At 38.3% G+C, this 19,206-nt stretch overlaps 1 protein-coding gene across 1 annotated transcript in view; it reads right to left on the reverse strand.

Moving 5' to 3' along the window:
• Positions 1-6,134: 6,134 nt before the first annotated feature.
• The window catches only part of LOC116254536 (ABC transporter B family member 25, mitochondrial-like), a 49,075-nt gene continuing 36,003 nt past the window's right edge, over positions 6,135-19,206 (reverse strand). Inside the window, 7 exon segments of the mRNA XM_031629983.2 lie at positions 6,135-6,451; positions 6,659-6,794; positions 9,248-9,312; positions 10,061-10,153; positions 10,238-10,303; positions 12,536-12,616; positions 14,084-14,139. Coding sequence (XP_031485843.1) covers positions 6,311-6,451; positions 6,659-6,794; positions 9,248-9,312; positions 10,061-10,153; positions 10,238-10,303; positions 12,536-12,616; positions 14,084-14,139 — 638 coding nt within the window. The 3' untranslated portion in view covers positions 6,135-6,310.

Consider the following 19,206-nt stretch of genomic DNA (forward strand, 5'->3'; position numbering starts at 1 on the left):
CTCCACGTACCAAAGACTTTTATCACAAATTTAATGCACACCAAGTGTTTGGTAATATTCCTTCGCTTGCAAAGATCACATCAAACTGGAGTTTGGCAGGTCGGAACTCTGACAGGCGAGCATGGTCAAAGCCAGTTCTTCACACCTAGCTAATATCGGAAGCAGCTTTTCTTCCTTTTCATTTCCTTTTCGGCTGGTCTACTTTTGGGCTTGCAATAATTTGAAACAAAGCACCGATAGAGACGTGAGAGATAAAAAAGCTGCTCGCCATTGGTCAAATGCAGCAGTTAGACTGCAGGGAAGGGATGGTCGCTACCAAACACTGTGTTGGTATTAAGGCATTCTTCCTCACTTTTTTTTTTCTTAAGGTAAAATGATATTATGCCTTATGGCCTTGTTTGATTTTTTTTTTTTTTGTTAATTTCTATTAGCAGAGGCTCCCAGTTTACTTATTTTTTTAGGTGAAAGTTTTTTCCACTTAGACTAAACCACTTTTTCTTTTAGAACCTGCTCTTTATTTAATTGAACACTAAAACAACTTTTAATTGATTCTTTTTTCTATCAATAGCATGTGAGAAATTTTAGGTATTCTTTTGTCTTTTCCTACTGAGACAGGCAAAAAATTGTGAGAGGAGGCCCCAAAATAGGTTCCGTCAACTCCTCAAAGGGATTAGTATCGATATCAAAGTCTCATCATCAGTTTAACAAAAATGCATTCTATTTGAAATAAAAGAAAAAAAAACGTAAAAAACATGCCAGCTGAAAAAAGGGGGAAAGAAAGTTAAAAAAACAATAAAAAGAAAAAAAAACACACATTTTTCCATTTTTTTTTTGTTTTTTTGCTTTTTTACATTTTTTAGTTACCAGCTTTTCATTTCATAGTTTTCATCTGTTATTTTTAGGATTTTGTAATTTTTTTAAAACTTACCGAGATTTTCCCACGAAAGCAACTCTGCCGCTTTATTTTGATTTGTTTTTAGAGGGAGAGAGCCAACTTCTCTTCAATTAGTGGAACCCTAATCCCACTGCATTAACTCCCTCACTAACTCTGCTTCGTGTCATGCCACTTAATGAAGTGGGTCAAGCATTGGAGACCAACAAAATCTATTATGTTGGAACCCTACACATGGCTATTATTTACTTTCAACCTACTATTTTTCACCCACATCCGGTGAGGGATGTCAATATATCCAATTTGAATAGGATAGCTAATCAATCCGATCCAAAAAAATTGGATATGCATAAAAAATTAATATCCGATTAAGAAATCTGATCGGATTTGGATTTAATAAACGACATCCGATCGGATTCGGATTGAGATTCGGATATACATAAATATCGGATCGGATTCGAATACGGATTCGGATTGAATTCATTTTTAGACAAATATCCTCTATCTAATACTTGAAAAATGGTAAAATCCGGTTCAAAAATTGGATTCGGATTCGGATATAAATATAAAAATTGGATTCAGATCGGATGGTAAAAGCGGATTTCAGATTCGGATATGACTTTGCTTTATTTGAATTCGAATTCGAATTTGAATATATGAATATCCGAAAAAACAGATATAATTAAAGATGTATCTAATCCGAATCCGATCCGTTGACATCCCATTCTAGTCTTTCTTCAATGTCTTCTTATTATTTTTTTTATTTAATTTGCTTTTACCCATTTTTAAGATTTTTGTAATTTTTTTTTTAATTGTGAAGATTTTCTCTTGATTTTCTTAAAAAATACAACTTTATTAGATTATTGATACATGACAATGGCATGAAGATAGCTATATTCAACTTGTCTTTGAATGGCACCACCGACACGATTTTCCAAAAGGTGAATTTAGGTGTAATGTCTTTAGCTCTCTCTCTCTAACTGCTTCTAATTTGCTTTCCTCCCACCTCTTTAGCTCTCTCTCTAACTGCTTCTAATTTACTTACAATTTAAACATCGCACATCCTCTCAATGCGGTCCTTAGATTATTATTGATTATACCGAAGCATCTTGGATGCTTGACCCAATGGCTATAAAAATGGAACCCATATTTTCCAAAACTCACACTTCCTCTTTTCGCCGTAGGAAGAACGTGCATTATGGTCGGAGGTGGATCTAGACAGCATTTCAAGATAAAGTCGCAAATGGAACTTGTCGAGCCAGCCTCTGATTTCAAAACATCTTTTTATTCAACTGATCATGAAATTATCCTGCGTAGATCTGTTATTGGTAGCATAGTGCAAAAATAATGCTCTATGAACTAGAGCTTCCTAGTTAAATCACCACTGCAAATGTTAGCTTTGTGGGCAAAAATATTACTGAGCAGCAAAAAAAAGAGTCTGTCTGACACAGAAATGTAAATGTAAATAAGCAGTGACAGCATTAAAAAATCTCCACAGCTCTGATATCACAAAATTGTTAGTTCGCACATTATAGCGAGTTATTACTACGGATCAGTTGGATTTCTTAATCTGGGTCCCCGAACATGAGAATCCACACACAAAACCTATCAATTATCAAGTTAAATGCAACAACCACTTGAGGTACAAGAGAAAGACTTACAAACCAATAGCTGAGAGTTTAGAAAACAATAATGGTTATAATAGGCCGCATATGAGATAATATCAGTTGAACATCCCATTGGCTCACCTTTTGCCCGCCAAACTGTGGGCATTCTGCGAAATAATTTTCATTTGGATGAGAAAAACTACGGCCTGCTACAGAAGAGTAGATCCTTCTCTGGTATCCTTCATGTCCTCTTCGTACCCTTGAAATCTTCAGTCGATGGTAGAATTACTTTGGGATGTTTGTGCCATTTAGCCTGTCTTCTTCTGCTGAGCCTTTTAATGCCACTTTAGTGATGACTGGTTGGCATGTTGAGATCCAGATATTATCCTGTCGAGGCAATCCCAACACAAGCTACTGTAATAGGCCCCCGCCTGCTATCGATGCTTTCTCTTTGATGCGGCTAACCTCCTTTCATCTTAGATCTCTTTGTATCTTTTCTAACTTTCAGCTCAACCATGGTGATAGCTCACAGAACCATATCCTGATTGGTAGGGGAGGCTGTATTATCAGACACTAAGCAACATCAAGCTAACATCCTGCACCATCCTTCATGTTGACAATGCATGACAACACGACCAGCCAATTCAAACTTGCTCGGTTAAGCTTGACTAGTTTGTAAATGAGTCAAGCTCAAGTTTAACTGAAAACTCGAGCTTACAAATGAGATGAACTCGAGTTACACCAAGTCAAACTCAAGTATGCAAGTTTAATTTTGGTTTATCTTTTTTTTTGTGATTTCTAAACATGAAACCACGAAAGAGATCAAGTCAAATGGAGAGTTGGTAAACAAGCTTAAATGAGTCGAATAGAGTCGAGTTGACTGACCAAGATCAAGCTCGACTTGGCTCGTGTACAGCCCTGTGTTTAGCCATGCATAAAATGGAACGGCATTCGTCATGAACAGAAGGCTAGGATGAATGTTTTTCAATTGGCCCCAGTCATATGGTAAGAGCTGGGAAACGAGGCTAATAAATTGGTGCATAGAGCCTCAGTTGAGTCACCAAGATCATCTATCAAAATTAGAAATATGTTCTGCATTCTTCTTGTAGAAGGGGGAGCCTTGGGGTAAGGTTTTATTCATCTCCTAGCCATCCTAACCTCAGTCCAACCGTTTTGGAGCCTTCATCTTTCTTTCCATTGGGCAATCGTCATTCCGATGTGATGTAAATTGGCTTATCGAACCATAGCCATGACATATCCTTAAATTATATTCAATGACCTGTTTGATCACTTGGCCATCTTCAATTTTAAACGTGGCCATATGAATGAGGCAAAAACCCAAGAGCATCTCTATTAGGATTCTAGCATAGCCAAATAAGTCGAGTCCATTACCGAAGGAATCCTTGTATCAGCAAGATCAATGAAGATATTCTTGCCCATGTACCAACCGTATTTGTGGCAACGACCTTACGAAATTTCTTGGGAAACCACCTATTAGTAACAAGAAGACAGCCCCGACCTTCCATTTTCCCGACGCAATGATTTAGTTGATCTCTTCTTCATCGAAAGCTGCTTCGTCAAAAGACGGTTTTAAAACAGGTAGACCAAATATCAGCCCATGGCCGCTTCAATGAATTCAAAAATTGCATTTCAAGCCTACTTCTCGCCGATCCACCTACAAAAAGCAACATCAAAGAATTGAAATTACATTGTCCTTTGCCAGTAGGACTGCTTAGGGATAAAGAGCCTTTTTCTTGTCTTTCACTTCTTCACCTGCAACTGTACGGGATGTCTAACAAAACTTTCTTTGCCTGCATCAACAATGGCCACCACTAACACTGCATTTTCTCATCTGAAAAAAGCCCAACCAATCAAGGACTTTTAATGTCTTTTTTTCATTTCATGTTGAACCTCTTTTAGCAGCGGCTTCCTTGCTACATGATCAACCATCATTGAGTGAGGAGCAGAAGCAGTGTCGAGAGGAGAAGGTACAAACCCTCGCTTCATCTCCCCTCCCTAACTGTGAAATTAAAGTTTGCTCGAGGGACTTCAACTGCAAGACTGAATTGAGCTATATTCAAGTCAACCGTCCTTCTGTCTAAGTCAAGATCCTCAAGGGTTCAGTATATGAAACGAGTCAGCAACATGGTAAAGAACAAGCAATTCTTGACTTATGAAGCATAAATAAGCAACGGTTTGCCAGCCCCTCATCAACAAAAGGACCGTCTAACTGAATCCACCCCAGTACCCAGAAGAAGATTTTTTCCACTTCTAGTTGAACCAGTGAAAAAAAAATGGAGAGAGAGAAAGTGGGTAATGCACCAATTCACACAACACATTGAGATTCTTTATTCTAGTACAAAGATCTAGCGTGTTGGAACCATTACTGAAAAGTATGTATTATATACAGCCACAGCGACAGAATCAAACCTCATTTCAGTAGAGAAATTCTGGCACTTTCGCTTTACCACATTACGTTCTCGTAATTCCCTGGCACAAGCACAAAAAAAAAAAATCCACAAATATATAAAATGCAGCACGTAGTTCTTAAAGACCAGCCATGACAAATCCTCCAAGATCCTGATTGTTGGCCATAATCAATAACCAAAGTTGCGAAGAGAACCAACCCTTGACCCTCCAATAAGGTAAAAGTTACAATCAGAGCAGTGGCAAGCACACGCACGTTTTAAAAAGATCGAATCAAGTGTAGCAAGAAAGGCATTTTTTTCTACTTATTAAAACAATTAGTAAAACAAATTTAGTTCATAAGAGTAGGGACATAAACTTACTATGCTAAAATTTTGCCATGCAAATCATGAACGGTGCATAAAACGGCAGCTTGAGATAGTCACTAAAGTACAGGCAAAGCCACACTAAAAATTGAGGCTAGTGTGCTTGGTTTGTGGAACTAATCGTGCATGAACTGAAGGACGACAAAGGAAACCACATGAATCGCATCAGCTGCAGGAACACTTCCATACGCATGCATTATTTTGAATGTGAAAGTTAAAATGTGCAATCATACGTCATGACAAACAACCCCTGCTTTTTCTCAAGAAAGTTGGAATCACGAAAGACAACACATAAGAGAACCATACACGTTTTCAAATTCTCAAGTGCTCGCAAAAATTAGCACTGCGAATGGGAAAATTTTCACAACGAGAATGGGAAGAACCCAAATCTGGCTAAGAAATATTTTCAACTAAATAAAAAACTGAACGTCAGCGGGAATGCATAAATATGAAAATGTAGAGGCAACATAGAAAGTAACACATAAATGCAGACGCACAAAGCACACAATTCACAAAGAGAAAAAGCAAGAAATCTTTGACAATGTGGTTCAGCAAACCTGCCAGAATCCAACAAGAATCTTCACGAGTTCTGATGTTGTGAATAGCTAACCAATCATCATTGAACACAAGATAGCTTAGTGCACAAAGACTAAGATACAGGCTCACCCTGGCTTTCAACCACTTAGAGAGTAAGCATGAAGACACCACATGAATAACCAGCAGGTGCTAACCCCCCCCCCCGGAAAAAAAAAAAATCTCCTAACAAGAAAATGGAAATATCCATACTTGCAAATCTTAAATGGACATGAGCTTTGATTGACACCAAATTCAACTTGTGTCCAGTTTTATTGATGGCTTTACCAATACTTATTATTCACTATTGTACAGAAGGATTTATACAAATTTCATTTTGTGGAGCAACTCCACAATATATCAAATAAAATGAAAGAACACCTTTCATGAAGTTATCCAAGAATAGATTACAAGAATGACAACATAGGCCCAAAAGACAGAAATTTCTATGCGTCCAATTTAGTAGTTGTATCATTTCCATCGGCACTATTTTGTTGCCACCATAACTGTGCATATCGTCCGGCTCTTGATAAAAGTACTTCATGAGGACCATGTTCAATTACTTTACCATTCTCTAAAACAATGATCTGAAATTTCCATAAAGAATAAGATGGTAAAAGTCAGCATTATGAGAATGACAAAAAGCAGAAGAATAATCCTTAAAACTTTGGTGCAAGGGAAAAAAAAACTTCCAGTTTTATAAATGAATGTCAGGCTCTGACAACACCTATCGGACTTAAGTGCCAGCACCACGGAGACTTCTACTTTATGTGTCTGTGAAACTGAATACATACCTCATCACATTGCATCGCAGTTGTCAGTCTATGAGCAATGAAAATGGCAGTCCGGTTGGAAGCTAAAGACTTCAATGCATTCAATATTTCTGCCTCTGTTGTGCTGTCCAGAGCACTGGTTGCTTCATCACATAGTCTAATGAAAACAGCAGAAACAATTAAGTTCCCCACAGACGGGCTAAAAATTTTTATCTACAGACTTATACACTTAGCATTTGTTTAATGTCGTTACCACTAATCAAGATATTAGAGTAATTAGTGCCATGCCAAATGACACCAAGACTGCCTTAAACTTGTAGGAGAAAAAAGATGCAACATCACTGTTTTACTAAAATTCAGATAAAAAAATGAACTGTAAAGCATGAAAACAAGATACTAAGATCACCTAAACAACTTGTGGAAGAGACCAGTGTAGCCATAAAAAGGTTATAGGAAGAATGCATTAACCAACAAAACTAAAAACGTTAACCAAAGGAAGCCTGAAAAAAGGGTACTAGAGCTGGAACTGTGAGCTACACTAAAGTCCAGGTCGTTGGAGGAAATATTGATTACACGGATGCAACGTCATTGGAGTCAGCAAAGGTCATTGAGCACGTTAAAGTTTGGATTGTTGATGGAGAGGCTAAAGGAAATGCAACAGTAATCAAACTCAACTTCACGCCCTCTAGAACCAGGAGTACCCTGAACTGTAATTGGATGGCAAAATTTATATCGGATTTGGGGGCAAAAGTTATTCACCTAGATGTTTCAATTGGACAGGAGTAAATTAGGTGTGGCAGTCAAAGAGGTAAACTTGTCTTCATTATGAGAAAAAGCCTTAGGTTATCCAATTAAACAGAATCCGCCAATGAGATACAACCATTCAATGATTGCAAAGGTGCACATACAAGCGGCACTAGCATATTCAATTCAAATCTAGTCATGGCCAAGACAGCACACATGCTACTGGAGTAGTCGGTATCTATGCATGGGCAAAATGGAATACTAAAGGGCTTAAATCTTACAGAGTTGAAATGGATAAAAGAAATTTGTATTACAGCTACTTTCCATAACGAAAGTCAGATATTAGAACACTTGGGGCCATGCACATGAGCAATGGGGTTTGCTTCGGTTGATTTCATATCTGGGATTTGGTGAATCAGAGAGATTAAGGATCCACACAGTTGATCTGGTGGATGGAGATGGCCCATTTCCTATTTTTTTTGGTGAGGCAACTGAATCACAACATTGTTGGGGATATATGAAGGATAACATTGTACATGCCCAAGGAGAATGGGTGCTTACCAGGAAGATAAGGTTGTTGCCTCGTGCTTTGCATTTGCAAATTCAGTGCCATGGAGATACATTTGCGCTGTTTTATTTACGATGGGTTGCAATTCATGTCATGCCAAAGTAACAATCACTTGAACTATGTGTGCTGGGTTGCAATTGGTAGTAGATGGGACTGTATGTTTGGTGAGCTGCAGGATTTGTGGTTGAGTCTGTCTTCAGACAACACATTTTTGCTGGCTATATGGTATTTGTAACACTAACTTCTCCTCATTTTACTCCGCAGACATCTTAAATGATGTCCACATACCTTTTTGCGTATGTCACATGGATGCTGGGTGTGGTGCTGGTGCAGATGCAGCAATTTTTCCAAAAAAAAAAAAAAAGGTGTGGGTGTGGCAACAATGTATATATATGTGTGTGTGTGTATGTATAAAAATCATTTGGTACATAGTTATGTAATTGTTTAGTAGCTTTATTTATCTATATTTATATATAAATTTCTGTATTATGATAGATTTCTGTATTATGATAGTTTAGTTATGCGCACATTTAACTGGTCAGTTTTGACCTGCTTCGGCTGACCGAACTGCATGTGTTGTGTCGGAAAAGCACCAGCATCGATGCGGGTGTTTAGATGTGACATAGCTTTCTGCTACCAACTGATTAACCCAGATGCCTTTGAGTTTTAGTAGAATGAAAAAAATTATAGTATCTAGTAGTAAGTCGCCTCTCAATCTAGATCATGATAGAAGGCAGTCAACGACCAATAAGCATTGGAAAAGTGGCAGCTGCCACATTTGGCAGGTGTTATTGTCTGCCATTATGGCATTCCTAAAAGTACTCAAATTTTCTTGAGTGCAGAACACTGAGATCAAATGGTAAACTTCGGGGAACAGCAAATAGTAAAGTCCAGACAGATTCAAAGCATGATAAAGGACTAGAACAGGTAGCAAGAATTCTCTTCCTCCAGAATCACAAACACTAAACCAGACTGCAAATTCTCTTCCTCAAGAATCATAAACATGTAACTTACCTATAAAACCGGAAAATTTTAGACTTCCAAGGAGGGAAAAAAGCTTTTGTTCTAGAGTTGGAAGTCAAAAATGAGATAGGAACAGACATAGATTAAGAGCATGATAAAGGACTAGACCAGGCTGCAAGAGTTCTCTTCCCCTAGAATTACAAACACGTACCTTATGCATAAAACCATAAAACTTTAGACTTCAAAAGAGAGAAAAAAAGCCTTTCTTCTAGACTTGGAAGTCAAAAGATATGCTAGATCAACAGAAGCAAATTAGACTGAGGCCTGGGCCTTACAGAATGGGGGAGGCCTTGAGAAATGCACGAGCTAAAGCTACACGCTGCTTTTCACCACCACTTAACTGTTAACCACAGACGAACATGGTATCAGATATTAAACTGAATGGTGCCTGTGAGCCTAACATACAGATAAGGACAAAATCCTAACCATGTGAACCCATCCAAATAAAATAGTCTGTTTGCCCAAAGGCATTGTCACAAACATCATTAAAAAATGTAACAAAAGGAAAACAAGGAAAACTTAAAAGGGAAAAGATTGCAATATTTTGAAAAAAGAGAAATGAAAATATTGTGTTTTTCCCTTTTCTCAGAAAAATATTTTTTAATATACTTTAAAAGTTTTTATGCTTATTTTTTAATACTTTAATAGCTATTCAGAGAATTGATTAATGTTTCGTAAGAAAAAAGTAGAAACTCATTTTTTTCATAAAATTTACTATTATTTTTATATTTCTAAATTTCTTACGTTTCCAAGATTCCCCCCAGACGAAAAATTCCCAATCAATACGTGAGAAGAACCTTCTCCATAAAAACCTAAAAACGAAATTGGTATAAGATACTGAAAGAAAAGCATAAGCATGTAGTTTCAATTTTCTACCAAAACACATCATTTGCATGTCTTTTTCTTATTTCATCATTAACATGTAAGAAATATGTAATGGCATAAGCCACACCACCAGACATATCCCATATCCTACTGACGAAAATGTGCATAGACATTCAATATTAGAAAGTGGAAGAAAGTCTTAACTGCGATCTAAGCAGGCAAAATTATGAAACTGCAGTCAGTTCCTGGAAATTATATCTTACCTTAAGTCCACGTTCTCCAACCATTGTCATGTATTTATCTGGAAAGTTCATGATAGTCTCATGTATGGCAGCACGTCTAGCAGCATCGTAAACCTAAATATAAGGGGAAATGAAAATGGGGTCATATTACAATAACTTAACTTGAGAAAGTAAAGATTGGTGATCTAAATAAGTCACCTCATCCTTAGTTGCCGAGAGTCGCCCATAGTGTATGTTATGGAATATAGTGTCATTGAACAATACCTGTTTATTGATTGAATTAAAAAAAAATCTACATAAAAATTAGATGAAATGAGATTGATGTAGTGCAAATTTCCTCAGAAAGTTTGCATGATACTATCTAAGATTTAGAAGGCAAAAGTGTAATGGTAATAAACTGTTAAAAACAAATAAATACATTTGTATTATCTACCAAATGCTTGTATGTTAGCACTTTATGTAAGCTTGTGCATGAATTCAATTGAACATTCTCAAGTATAGCAGTTTTACATGGGCTCCTCAAAGACTTTGTGGCTGTTGTTCTTGAGCTTTTGGGACTCCTATTCTCGACACTCACGTAATATCAGAGCCATATGAGTTTTATATCCTTATGTTGCTTGAAGTGAAGAGAGCAAAGACATTTGCGGCATATTCTTAGAGGTTGTGCCTCTCCTACAAGTCAAATTTTGAAGACTGCTTCACCAAAGGAAGTGCTAGTCCTTTATCATCGCTGCAAAAGGGAGGTATCTTTCTCCATCAACTTCAAGTTGAATGAATCAGGAAATCACCTTGTGTGGGCCAGGGATCTTAAGGACCACATTAAGGACAACTGGACAAGGATTATGGCGATATCACAAACAGATAATTTCAAAAGGTAACCCAAACCACACTTACCAATATTGTTGAAGACAAACCAAGTTTTTCAAGGAGAAGAAAGAGATAAAACATTGGAGGAATTATCAAAGGACTGGAATCGAAGAATGCAAAAGTGCAGCCACAGATTCTCACCATTGAAACAAGGACCAGCACAAACCTCTTTAAATTCCAAAAGGTAGTTTTCAGATTGGGACTATCTCAAAAGGATGCATACCTCAAGAGACATAAAATTTTATTTGCAAGATAACATTGAGTATTCTAAGCACGAAGACAGAAGTGCTAGAGATTATTTTACTGACATCTGTGCCATATGGGATAAGAATATTCCTTCATCCAAAATGCGAAGAAAAGGCAATGAAAATGAGATAAAATCATGAAAAGAACTTAAGGAGTACTTTCTCAGTTTTCAACATGAGCTTAGGCCTGAAGTATGACAAACAAAAGCATGCTTACAATTATCTCTTACTCCACCATTCCCTTGAAGAGATTATCACTAGGCTTCATAGTGAGAAAACTCATACAACTTCGAACAAAGTGTGATTGTGACTTCTAGCTCCAAATATAGACAATCTCCATTCCATTTTATTGTTCAGAATTATGAAATAAATAATTTTCTTGCAAAGAATATATTCTTGGGAAAAATGAAAGCCCTACCTTTTGAAAATATGTATGACTAAGAGGCCTTCTGAGTAAGAGGCCTCTTAAACCAAAACCTAATTGAAGAAGTATGTGGAGGTTCCACCTGGCAATAAAATTCTCCAATGCAAGGTTCTTAATTTAAACAAGGCCCCTTATGGATTCAAACAATCACCTAAGGCTTGGTTTGAACTTTGACCAATTTAGTAATGTATCTATAAATGGAGTTTGCTCTTGTCATACAGACACCACTTCTTTCAAAGATACAAATCCTTATCCTACTATTATAGGTAACATGATAACTAAAAGAGTGATGAAATGGGTTACACAAATCAAGTTTTTTTTTAATAATCAATTTAAAGTGACTGATTTGGGGTTGTTGACTACCTTTTGGGTATTGAGGTAGCATACTCTTCAAGAGGGTACTTCTATCTTAAAACCAAGTTTATCTATAATATTGTTGCAAGACCTTGTCTTACAGATGATAAGATGGATGAGTCACCAGCTTTGACCCAAAAAATGGAGATTGATGGACTCCCCCTGAAAAAACCTACACCTTACAAGAGAACTTGTGGAAGCAATAATGCATGCCAATGTCACTCACTCAACAACGCTAATTGCTAACACTTTGCACAAAGCCAGTCGAATTCAACATTCTCCAACCACCGTACAGTGATGCAGTTTGGTATTGTTCATTCCATCGTCATCAACCTCACATTCAATCAGATCACCTAAATAGAAACTGGAGACCACAAACAACAAAAAGGCATGGGTTCTTTGTGAGATCTGGATAAAGAGAAACTTTGGATCTTTGACAATCAAATCAATCCATAAGCTAATTAATTGAAGGCCAAATAGGAACTAGAAAGGTTTTTAAACTTATTATCTTTATTACAAAAAATAAAAAATATACTGAAAGAAAGCAAAGAAGACCAATTTAACAACATCACAGAACAAATTCTTGCTGGTTCTTGTGAAACTTACAGTATCTTGTGGCACAACACCGATAGACTGACGAAGACTCTCAAGTGTAACATCTCGGATGTCCTGGCCATCTATCCTTATCTGTTAAAAGTTAAAAATTTCAAGACAGTTCTTTGACATCATAAACATTCATGACATACCATATTATGAAACCAGAGAGTTCCTTGTGAAGGCCAAAATATGTGAGCGACCACAGAACTAATTGTGAGAACAGAAATTTTTGCTGTCAAACATGCTTCTATCAGACCAATAAATTGTTTCTAGTTGCTGTCAAAGAAATATAAATACATCATTAAACAATCGCAATTAACATTCCTATGTTTCCTTCAGTTTCCAAAGTAGTCCATTCTACGACCTAGACAAGCATACATTATAGCCCTTACCAACCCAATTGATTGGTCTAATTGGGAAGCTAGAAATGTGTATACAATCCAAGGTTTGAATGAAAAAAATGCCCTATCATGTGGAGTTCCGAAATAAGCTTTCTCTGACAAGCATTTGATTTTTCTTTGCTTCAACACTCAAGTCATTCCGACAATGCACACATGTTTTCCACTGAGAACAACTTTGTGTTTGTATGGTGTACCCAAATGGAAAAGTATATTCGTCTCCAGGGAATATCATCCTAGGAAAACACAATATGGATTACAAACAGAATATATCCACAATCGCAAGTAGATCTGTAGTTGAACTAACCAACATCCACAATGTTAAGCTGTTGCTTGTATAGCACCCTATGACTTGTTCTGCCTTTGGCATAAGCAGATTATATGCTACATTACATGTGAAAATTACTGCTGGTGCCAGGGGTTGCCAAACTGGCTTTTTGACTTTCTAATTTATCCTGAAATTTAGGATGGAACCAGAGTAACTGATCTAACTTGCATCATACAGATCCTTAAATGACTTTGCCTGGATCATAAAAGAGTTTAGCTAAATAAACACATAAATTCATTGTGTATATTCATAAAAACATATATTACTGAACACAAAAAAAATACTAAAATATACACAAAATGTACAGAAATAACTAAGCTAGACCCAAAAAATTAAAAAAAAAATTAAGGCTGCCAGTGCCACACCCCAGTGCACACCCATGTCGACCCTCGTTGCATGGGTGCATGGCCTTTTCAGGTGCTCCCATGTTTCAGAGCCTCCAACTAACTTAAATAATACAAACTACCAATCTCACGACTCCATAGCAAGTAGGCTCAACAGCAAAGATGAAAAAGTGGACTTTCCAACTGTATGGATTCCAGAAGGAAGTACCACAAAGCATTTTACAGGAATGGCTAGCTTGGTTCAATCAACCCATGTATCACAATGCAACCAGAGATTTCAATAGTGAGCAATCACAAGTATTACGATGATCAAGAGGACAGGATCCATAGACTATTGTCGTTCTAGGCCACCATAATAAAGAAAAGTTGTACACAGAAACAGAAATTACTACAAACAGGGTAGACATGTGTATATATGTGTGTGTGTGTGTGAGAGAGAGAGATGAAATTCCAAATAGTTTATAAGATGAAAGTCATTGAACCTTACAGTTCCACTGTCAGAGTCGAAAAACCGATATAGAAGCCTAAGAACTGTTGATTTACCTGCAATTGAACATTCTCACAAATAAACAACAAGAACCAAAGAATGTGATGATACAAATAAGTAGAAGTGTGTGCTCGTGTGTGTGTGTGTGTGTGTGTGTGTGTGTGAGAGAGAGAGAGAGAGAGATAGTACTATGCACCGAAAAAAGAAAGAACCATATGATAGTTCGAAACGGGGACTAGGAAGGTTCCATAAAACTAGAGAACCTAAAATAAAAAGGAAAAAGAAAAAAATAACCTTATGAACTACATGAAAACTTATTAGCAATGTTGTAAAAAGTGTATTGTAAGCCGTATCGGTCTACCTTTAAGATACGTTGTGTCGTAAAATATCGTAACGTATCGTAACCGTATCGTTTTTTTTAATAAATAAGAAAAAGTAGGAAAAAAATTCAAAAAATTCATAAAAAATCAGTAAAAAACAAGAATAATATGTTCTTCATAAAAAACACATAGATTTATAAGTCATAAGGTCCATAAGTCTATGAGATACCACATTAGAAAACAAGTTTTAGATGGTAAGTATTACATCATAAGATGATAATGAAATTGTGAAAATGTTCAATGTCAATACATATAAAATGAAAGCACTCTCGGCTCTCATTCATAATCTTCATCATATTCATTCTCATCCTCATCTCCATCTTCTTCTTCATTCACGATTTAAAAAAACCTCTTCCCTCCCAACGAGAATCAGCCACCCACGCACAAATCCATGGTTTAATCGATGATTTCATTTTGAAAATCGATAATTTCCCTCCACGGCAGCACAATCTCTAGGTTAAAAATGAAGAAGGGTTGGGTTTTTATAAAAAAAACTCGAAAAGGGGGGTTCCAGCCCCCATTTTTTTAAATCAGCCTGTATCATACAATACAGGGCGTGTATCGTATCGTATTTTGTAAAAGATACGTATCGTATCGTACGTATCGGCCCCGTATCGTACAACACTGCTTATTAGCAAAAATTAGTGATGAATTATGTGCTCTGCAATAATGCAACGCACATAAGCTCTGGAATTAATATAACACACTGTGACCTCACGAACTACCAAAGAAAATAAGATCAAATAATTATTTGGCCATAACCTTGATTGATGCAAGAATAGCAGCAAAATGAAATAAAACATCTCAAAATGGGACAATCACATGGAAAAAGGAATGCTAATTTCATTTCAATTCAACTAAACCAAGCAAAACAACATCAATCAAAAGTGTAGGCCTTGCCAAGAAGATAAGAGTAGCACCATGTCTCATGATCGATGAGTGGAGTTGCTTTAGTGGAAATCAGCTTTTGAATAATTGATATGCGTTAGAATATCTTGTATAGGGAACCGGGTCTGGATATGGACCGGTCCCAAGGGCGCGGGTACCGAGAGTGGCTCGGCACCCTAGGCGGGTCTCCCTCTTATATAAACCCACTTATTGTGTAATTGTAGATTAAGTGGAAATAACATTCTCTTTCCTAGGGTTGCGGTTTTGCCCCTAGGTTAGAGCTTCTCCATGGTTTTTCACCTCTTACTGAGGTTTTCCACGTATATCGTGTGTTTCTTCTCCGTTCTCTTCTTGTGTTGCTTGTTTCTACATGGTATCAGAGCCAGCACGTGTGGGTTTTTTGGTGTGATCGTGGAGTTTCCGCCGCTGTCGGAGTTTTTTTTTTTTTTTTTTTTCGCCCCTGCCACCGCTGCAGTTTCCGCCGCCACCGTCGCTTGGACTTTCTTTGCGCCCGCCGCTGGTTTGTGCACCTGTCGCCATCACCGTTGTTCCGTGCCTCCGCCGCTGGTGACCTACGGCGCCGTCGTTCTTCCGCCGCCGCCAGGGTTTCACTCGCCGTCGCCGTCAGGGCTACTTCTGCCACCGCCGTCAGGGCTTCTTCCGCCGTGGTTCTTCCGCCTTCGCCGCCTCTTGTCCTGTTGTCTCTTGTGCTGGTGTCGCGTTTCCTGGTGTTGGGTATTGCTTTACTTTGGTGATTGTGATGGCCGAAGAGATGACTTCCAAGATCGATGCTGCCTTTGACTCGGGCAGTAATACCAAGAGCGAGAACTTGCCTGTTCAAGTCACTTCCATTCGGCTGAACAAAGACAACTATCTCTCTTGGTCTGTTGCACTTGAAATAGGGATTACCAGTCGCGGTCACCTTCCCTATATCACTGGGGAGAAACCTGCACCTTCTAAAACGGATCCACAATGGGCGACTTGGGCGTTGGAAGATAGCCAAGTTAAAGTATGGGTCATTAGTTCTGTTTCCGCTGATATTCAGCCTCCGATCTTGCGTAAGTCGACTGCATATGACATGTGGACTGTGCTTGCATGAATGTATGGCCGTAAGAAGAGAGTCTTGCGCACGTACCAAATCAAACGTGGCATCTACTCTCTTAAACAGGGTGACTTGTCTGTGGCATCCTTCTTTGCAGCCCTGAAGACTAAATGGGAGGAACTGGACTATCATGTGAATGATGACTGGCATTGTGGTTCTGATCATGCCTTAAACTGGGAAAAAGAATGAATGGACCGGACTTTTATTTTCCTTGGAGGATTACGTGATGAATTTGAATCCATTAGGAGCCAAATTCTCAATTGTGACGAGATTCCTGGGATTGAGGAGGTGTATGCCCGGGTAGAATCTGAGGAACAACGTCGCCAAGTCATGCATATTGACTCCAGCCATGGGAGTTCTCCCTCAGCGTTTGTTAGTCGTGCCTCAGGGACTGGACAACGTCCTGTTCGGCATTGTAGTCATTGTAACAAGTTGGGGCATTCTGTGGATTTCTGTTGGGATATTCATCCTGAGAAGAGACTTGTTCGTGGTCGTCCTCCTTCTAGTCGGCGAGGGTCTTTTGTGTCTGACTCTAGTTAGGGTAGTTCGTCAAATGTTTAGATATGCTTCATGTTTTACGTTAAAAGATGATACAAAAAGAAATTAAAAAGGCAGATGTAGGCTATAATGAGCCTTCCGAAGATGAAAAAGAAGAGGAAGAAGCTTATGAATGTGATGATGATGATGATAGCAGTCTAAGAATAGATTTGGAGACCTCAAGAGGTAGAGATCGTACAGGAAAAGGGATCATGTATGAAGGAGGTCGATTTGGCATAACGAGAAGGAAGAGAAGAGGCACAGCAGATATTAGGGCCAAACGTGATATGCGACCACCTAGTGGTAGAGTTCCTACTGTAGGTCTAGTGTTGGTTCTATTAAGAGTTTTTTCCCTTCATATACTAACCTAGGTGGTCAACCGCAGATTCGTGCTGCTATGACATCTAAAGATATACTATATCATGCACAAAAAGATGGTAGGGAAATGGTTTACGAAGCATGTATTCTATTTAATGCAGCTAAATCTTTTCAATTCCAATCCATGGCAGATGCAATTGCTTCTGTAGAAACACGAAATATAGGGAAAAGGGAATACGATGAACACGATGTAACGTGGAAAAACCCTCAACACGAGGGAAAAAACCACGGATGAGGAGGAACTGGTGCCCACTAGCAGCCAGACTCTCTCTCTCTTAAGATTTCATTCACTCTCTCAAAATTAGGGTTACAATCTTTAAGTAAGGCCCAACAAGGGCTACACGATGGATCGGGTATGGATCCAGACCCGGCTTCAAGACCCATCTAATATGCTTCAACACTCCCCCTCAAGTTGGGCATACATATCAAACAAGCCCAACTTGGATACATTTCTCTCGAACGAAGTCGAAGATAGAGCTTTCGTCAGAACATCAGCGGTTTGGTCTTCAGACTTCATGTAAGGTAAAATTAACTCTTTAGCATCAATCCTTTCACGAATGAAGTGACGATCAATCTCAACATGCTTTGTTCTGTCCTGTAGTACAGGGTTGTTGGCTAAGTTGATTGCAGACTTGTTGTCACAGTACATCTTCATAGGTCGTTCAATCTCTATTCCGATATCAGTCAACAATATTTTCAGCCATAGTAACTCTGACACTCCCATAGCAATAGCTCTATACTCTACCTCTGCACTAGATCGAGAACACACATCCTGTCTCTTGCTCCTCCAATCGACAAGGTTTCCTTCCAAGTAGACACAGTACCCTGTGGTAGACCGTCTAGTATCAACACACCATGCCCAGTCTGCATCGGAATGCCCCTCGATCTCTATAGTCTCTTGTTTCACATATAAGAGTCCCTTGCCAGGATTTCTCTTCAAATAGCACAATATTCTGTCCACAACCTTCCGGTGTGCATCAGTAGGTGCATGCATGAATTGACTCAATACATTCACCGCAAAAGTGATATCTGGTCTCCTGAGGGTAAGATAAATCAGCTTTCTAACCAGACATTGATATCTTCCCTTAGCTTCTTCACAGAGCAACTCTCCATCTCTAAGACTCAACTTGTGTCCAGTATCTAGAGGAGTAGAAGCTGGTCTACACCCCAGTTTCCCGGTCTCCTTTAACAAATCTAGAGTGTACTTCCGTTGATTTAGCACGAGGCTAGTCCCAGACCTAGCAATTTCAATGCCAAGGAAATATTTCAACTTACCAAGGTCCTTGAGATCAAACTCGATTGCCAACAATTTCATTAACTTAATTATTTCATCTTTATCATCACCTGTGACAATCATATCATCAACATATACCAACAAAATAGTAACCTTTTTCTCATTTCTCTTCACAAAGAGTGTATGATCTCCATTCCCTTGATGGTATCCACATTGTCTCATGACAAGTCTAAGTCGTTCAAACCATGCTCGAGGAGATTGTTTGAGCCCATATAAAGCTTTCCTTAGCTTGCAACATTTTCCACGTTCCTCATATCCTGGAGGCATACACATATATACTTCCTCTTCAAGGTCTCCATTGAGAAAAGCGTTCTTGACATCAAGTTGGTACATCTTCCGCTCCTTCATCACAGCTAAGGAGATAATGACTCTGACAGTCTTCATCTTCGCAACAGGAGCAAATGTTTCCAAGTAATCAATCTCATATTTCTGACTAAACCCCTTGGCCACAAGACGAGCTTTGTATCTTTCAATACTTCCATCTGGTTTGTACTTGATGGTGTAGACCCACTTAGATCCAACCAAGTGAGCCGCCTCAGGAATC

This window comes from Nymphaea colorata, chromosome 5, assembly GCF_008831285.2.
Source record: "Nymphaea colorata isolate Beijing-Zhang1983 chromosome 5, ASM883128v2, whole genome shotgun sequence".
NCBI classification, from domain to species: Eukaryota; Viridiplantae; Streptophyta; class Magnoliopsida; order Nymphaeales; family Nymphaeaceae; genus Nymphaea; species Nymphaea colorata.